General features: G+C 47.9%; 1 protein-coding gene across 1 annotated transcript in view; it reads right to left on the bottom strand.

Moving 5' to 3' along the window:
- Nucleotides 1–4,524, bottom strand: part of LOC310711086 (actin-1-like) — a 5,451-nt gene extending 927 nt beyond the window's left edge. The window contains exon 1 of the mRNA XM_083512559.1: nt 3,312–4,524. Within this exon, the coding sequence (XP_083368685.1) occupies nt 3,312–4,442 (1,131 nt within the window). The 5' untranslated portion in view covers nt 4,443–4,524. The remainder of the gene's footprint in view (nt 1–3,311) is intronic.
- Nucleotides 4,525–6,431: the final 1,907 nt, after the last annotated feature.

Genomic DNA, 6,431 nt, shown 5'->3' with positions numbered 1-6,431 from the left:
ATTCTCGTGGACCATTTCAAACTAGCTTCCGAGAAGATGGCACCACAAACACTTTCTGGTGTCGAAGGTTCAACGGCACATGTTCTTGGCATCTCAAGAGGGAGAAACAAACTTCATTCTTGAAACAGTGCGTCAGCACTAAAAGGTGCAAAGCCCTCCACTAAGATCAGTGACAACTGGTTTACATAACAATGGGCAAGGCAGCTAGTGATTGTTTGCTCACTGTTATTGTCTGGTGGTCTCTAGGAAACCAGAAGATTGATAAAACTTCTATGTGTGCAGTTGCGTAATTGCTCTTATTAGTTTAGCTATCAATTTGATGACGATGCTTTTTAAAAAAACTTTCTTTAATTTTCAGGCATGCAGTTAGATTGATTCATTTGGTGTTTAATCAGTCTCTTCATGAGTTTGAAAACATTTTTAATGCATATTACAATAACGAGGACTTTCTCCATGTGCGAGGAGGCAAGTTTGGTCTCCTGAGTGCCTAGACTATAACCCAGGGAAGGGGAATGGCATCAAAAGAGCACTTTTACTTGTGTATAATTAAGATGCATCCACACCATACTGTGTCATGTCTGATGAAGCACAAATCCATCAGCCTGAAATCCAGCAGCTAGAAATGGAAGAAGCTGAAAGAGCACAAATCCCCCACTTTCCCCAAACAGATAAGGCTTTCTGTGTGCAGGTAGGAGGAAGATGTGCTGCAAGTTTCTTCTTGTTGTTTAGTCATTTAGTCGTGTCTGACTCTTCGTGACCCCATGGACCAGAGCATGCCAGCCACTCCTGTCTTCCACTGCCTCCCACAGTTTGGTCAGACTCATGCTGGTAGCTTCGAGAGCACTGTCCAACCATCTCGTCCTCTGTCTTCCCCTTCTCCTTGTGCCCTCCATCTTTCCCAACATCAGGGTTTTTTCCAGGGAGTCTTCTCTTCTCATGAGGTGACCAAAGTATTGGAGCCTCAGCTTCACGATCTGTCCTTCCAGGGAGCACTCAGGGCTGATTTCCTTAAGAATGGATAGGTTTGATCTTCTTGCAGTCCATGGGACTCTCAAGAGTCTCCTCCAACACCATAATTCAAAAGCATAAATTCTTTGGTGATCTGCCTTCTTTATGGTCCAGCTCTCACTTCGCAAGTTTCTACGGAGTCCAAATAAATGTTTATCGGGAACTGCCTGACTCTCAGACTCATGAGGCCAGAGGTGAGAACTAGGAGAGGCAAGGAAGTGGGCAGTGCTGCAGCATCATGGGGCCCTGGATGAACTTCCATCCTCCAGCCCCAGCCCAGCCCAGCCCCAGGGCTTGCCATGGAAAAGAATGAAAGAGGAAGAGGGTTAGAATATCTGGTCCAGTCTTCCTCTGACACAGCACCTTCCAGATGTGTTGGACTACAATACCCATCCCTGCAGCAAGTATGGCCAATGGGCAGGATGGATGAGAGTTGCACAGGGGTGATGGGAGTTGTGGTCTAAAACATCTGATATATTGGGGAGCATTGCTCTTTCCCATGATTAAGTGGGAGGTTGAGGACAGGTAAAGAAGAAGAAATAATGTGCATCTTAAGGGTGGGTAATGGAGAACAAGGGAAGTAGCAGAATTTCAGGAGATGCCAGCTGGAGTAAGAGAATATCAGGAGGGCAGGGATAAATCTTAAAGAGGACCCCCTCAATTGTTGTCCATGGATTACTGGAATGTGTACTTTTCATTATTGGTTTACCTCACCCATCTTCAAAGGGAGCTCAGAGCAGTGTGTGTGATGTCCTATTGATGTCATGTCTCTGTGGAAGTGTTGTAGAGTGGGTGGTTAGATCCAGATGAGGTGTGGGAGGCACATACAGAGTTAGTGCTGGAAGACCCAGGGGAAGGTCCCAGTGAGTTGAAGGTTGTCAAATTAGAGCCACAGGAGGTGCCTGATACCAAGGAGAAGGACCGAGAAGGTTAGGGAGTGGAGATCTGGACCCCAGCGAAGGCCAAAGTGGGATAACAGAGGAATGTCCCATTCCTTCCTTCCTGATATACCTAGTCCGTTGCCTCTTGCCCATGAGCCACCATCAGCATCCCCTCTTAGCATTCAGGAGATGGTTAGGAGAGATAGTTGAAAGTGAGTCTGATACTGAACTGTCTGCGGCTGCCTCCCTTGTCATGTACACATAGATGCCACCATGAGCAAAAGTCACCTATTCAAACACAAGGACTGCCTGTTTGCTTGCCCAGTCTGGGAACTCCAGTCAACTTGCCACACAAAGAGCTGTGCCCACTCTGTGCTTAAAAAAGAAGATGCAGTATGGTGGGTATTGCTTGTGGGATCAACATCTTAGCTTGCACTTAGTAATGGGTTTCACCTCTTATGAACCTGCTGATTCCTGTAACCTGCAACTAGCCTTATGTGCCAATCTGATTTACATGTTAAAGCCTTTGGCAGGTTGGGCTGGGAATGTTCCTCATCTACACCCTAGAAAGCCACTGCCAGGCTTTGTAGAAGATACTGAGCAAGATGCACCAATGGTCTGACTTGATATAAAGCAGATTCTTACAAATAGACCACAAACATTTCTTTGAATTTGGTCCCCTTCCACTGCCTGCCACCCTCCCTTATTTTCAGTCATATCTTAGCCATTAGACCATGAGTAGCCAAACTAAGGGCCGAGGGGCAAATCAGGCCCAATTGCCTTCTGGATCCGGCCTGCGGACGGTCCGGGAATCACCGCGTGAATCACAGCACGTAATTTCTTTCCCTCTCCCTTACACAGTGCCGCCACCTCCTTCTTCCTCCCTCCTCCTGGCTTCTCCCTGCCCTGCCTAGAGGAGGAAGGGGGCTGGGCTTTGTTGGTGCCAGCAGCAGCAGCGCTTGAGTGGCCGCCATTTTAAGCAGGCCCTCTCCAGAGGCCTTTCACACACCACTCATCGTCCCTCTGCCACCACCACCACTGCTAGCCCCTGCCACTTGCAAGACACAGGTAAGCAGCCACTGGAGCTCGTGGTGCTCTTGCATCACCCCCCAAAAACAAAATATAGTACAGTCCCCCATAAGATCTGAGGGACAGTGGACTGGCCCCCTGCTGAAAAAGTTTGCTGACCCTTGCATTAGACCACAGAAGACACAGAATGATAACTATGAAAAGCCACTATGATCCAAATGTGTGTTTCTCTTTTTATTTTCTTTTAAATTTTGGCCAGCCAATAAATCCAAAGAGACAACAGCTGAATCTCTTTCTAAAAAAAAAGAAAATATTTGGGAAGTGCACCTGTTTGTGGCCTTTCTTGAGCTCCCTTTGTTCTAGCAAGATCACAGGTGAAGGCCGTCAGTCTTAAAAACATTTCCGGTGAACGACGCCTGGGCCAAAGTCTTTGTAATCATTGAGGGTGACCCACATTTGTCTGAAAGATGTCAAGCAAGTCAGGATGGAGGCCCCGATCCACACGCAGTACTTCCTCTCTGGCGGGGCAATGATCCTTACCGATATCCCGATCGGCACTTGAAGCTGCATTTCCTTCAGGATACGCTCATCCAAGCCATAAAACAAGGTGGATCCACCCGAGAGGAGAATGTTCCCATATAGATCTCTGCGGACGTCAATGTCGCATTTCATGATGCTGTTGAAAGCCATTTTGTGGACTCCGGGAGCATCGACACCAATGTTAGCTGGCGCGAAAAGGGCTTCAGGGGCTCGGAAGAGTTGGCTTCCGATCCTGATGATATTGCCATCTGGTAGTTTATACTCTCTGAGAAGGTATTCTGGCTTAGCTTTCATTTCTTGGATGGGATCTAAAGCCACGTAGCAGAGCTTCTCCTTGATGTCTTTCACGATTTCCCTTTCTGCTGTGCTGACGAAGGAAAGCCCACTCTCCAGAAGGAGCCTCATGAAGTACTCAGTGATGTCCCGCCCAGCGACGTCCAACCTGGAGACAGCATGTGGCAAGCAGTAGCCTTCGTAGATGGGGACTGTGTGAGTGACACCATCCCCACTGTCTATGACTATCCCCGTGGTCCGTGCTGATGCATAGAGTGCCAAAGTAGCCTGGACAGCAACGTACATAGCAGGCACTTTGAAATTTTCAAACATGATCTCCGTCATTCTCTCCCGGTTCTGGAGAGGATTCAGCGGGGCTTCGGTCAAGAGCACTGGTCTGTCGCAGGATTTGATCCTCAGTTCACACTCATAGACATGCCTCCATATCCTCTCCATGTCATCCCAAGATGTCACGATGCCATGGTCAATCGGGTAATTCAGTGACAAGACGCCCCTTTTGCACTGAGCTTCTTCTCCAATGTAAAATTCCTTCTGACCAGCGCCAAGCATTGTGGCTTTGGCTTTGGAGCGGCCAACAATTGCTGTGATGACCACCCTTGGGGCACTGTCCCCAGCAATGCCAGCCTTGCATAATCCAGACCCATTGTCAAAGATCACAGCTGGGATGTCTAGAAGCTTGGGATCAGACATTCTTTGGACGGTTCTCTATGCAGCTGGCCTGGAGAAGCTGGTCTGGTGAGGCAGGGTGGGATTGGAGGCCAAACAGAATGTTCAAGAATGGAGGTTCTAGAGTGGTGATGTCATATACAACCGCCACTCTGGTAGGCAAGGCTGTTGCTTTAGCCAAACTATACAAGGCGAAGCTGATCTAGCCATCCTGATGGATGTTTTCAGGTTACTAATTCCAACTCTTTTTTTTTTTTAACCTGGAATACCTGCACAGTGGAAGGATTATTTGACAATAGATGATATCTCAATAAAGGCTGTTCCTAGTAAGGTAAAGGTAAAGGGACCCCTTTGAAGTGACCAACTCTGGGGTTGCGGTGCTCATCTCACTTTATTGGCTGAGGGAGCCGGCGTACAGCTTCCGGGTCATGTGGCCAGCATGACTAAGCCACTTCTGGCAAACCAGAGCAGCGCACGGAAACGCCGTTTACCTTCCCACCAGAGCGGTACCTATTTATCTACTTGCACTTTGCTGTGCTTTTGAGCTGCTAGGTTGACAGGAGCAGGGACCGAGCAACGGGAGCTCACCCCGTTGCGGGGATTCAAACCGCTGACCTTCTGATCGGCAAGTCCTAGGCTCTGTGGTTTAGCCCACAGCGCCACCTGCGTCCCAGTAGGCTGCTCCTAATCATCTATAAAATCAGGACCATAGGTTAGTGGGTAATGTGGTCCAAGATGAACAGAAAATATGAGGTTGGTGGGTGATTGGGATTGCTTTGTACCAAATCAGACAAGTTTGTCTACCAAGGTCACTGTTATCAACACTGACTTAGCAGAGTACTCAGAAAGGATCCTTTGCCAAGCCTACCTGGTGATGCCAGGGGATTGATGCCTGCATCAATGGAGCCTCTCCAGGTTTCGGTTTGGATGTACTTGTGATGCAAGTGACTGTCTCTGACTCTGAACCTCACACAGCACAGTCCTACGCAGTGCCACCGAGTTCAATGTTACAGGGAACAAAGGAGGACTTCCTTCTGAGTAAGCATCCATGGGATCTATCTGCCTGCCATTTGAGCTGCAGTGATTCTGGATAGTGTTGTTTTGAGGTGGTGTTATGTTTTAAGACCCCTTGCCTTTTTGTTTTTTTTAAGAACAGTGGGAGAGAAGTTTCAGTAACAATAACAACATATATAATCTGAGTGCATTATAGAAAGCTATCGAGTTTGACTGAAATATACATCTCTCTCTCTCTCTCTCTCTCTCTCTCTCTCTCTCTCTGTGTGTGTGTGTGTGTGTGTGTGTGTGTAGTCACCTGTGTGTGCGGTTAATGGGTAGAGAGACCTGCAGCAGTTGCCTTTTAATTGCTTCTCCCGATAGCCTTAAGTTATGGCCAGCTTCAAAGCGAGGGTGGCTTCCATTAAATTTAATTACTCTCCCTTGCAGCCAGCATGGCAAAGGTGCCAGCACCTAATTAAAGGTGGTTATGAATCAGAAGCAGATCCGAGCTGAAAGATTCAAGATAAAGAGGCACTTCGAAACGTGAGCGGAGGACTTGTAGGTGCAAAGGGGGTTTTGTGTCGCAGGGGGGGGGGGGAAAGAAAGAAAGAACCTTAGTATGGCAATAATGGGCACTGGAGCTCTTGTTGCCTCCAGGAATGTTATAGGTTCCCCCCCTCAAGAAATGTTTATTAGCCTTACTGGGGGGTGAGGAATCTATTAGCTTTTCAGATGTTTCTCCCTAGGAAACCTCTCCACATTTGCTACAATATTTTGCGCTGAGCCAGGAATGGGGAATCTGTGGCCCTCCAGATGTTTTGGGACTCCAGCTCCCATCATTCCTGACTATTGGCCATGTTGTCTGCGGCTGATGGGAGTTGGAGTCTAGCAGCAGCTAGAGGACGATGGGTTCTCCATCCCTGCTTCAGGCAGAACTAAACAGCAACTCTGTGCAATGGGTACACTTAGCCTGGATAGCTCAGTTGGTTAGAACGTGTTGCTGATAATGCCAAGGTT

Source organism: Podarcis liolepis, assembly GCF_965112155.1.
Source record: "Podarcis liolepis genome assembly, chromosome: 7".
Taxonomy (NCBI): domain Eukaryota; kingdom Metazoa; phylum Chordata; class Lepidosauria; order Squamata; family Lacertidae; genus Podarcis; species Podarcis liolepis.
This window is presented reverse-complemented; position numbering and strand designations above follow the sequence as displayed.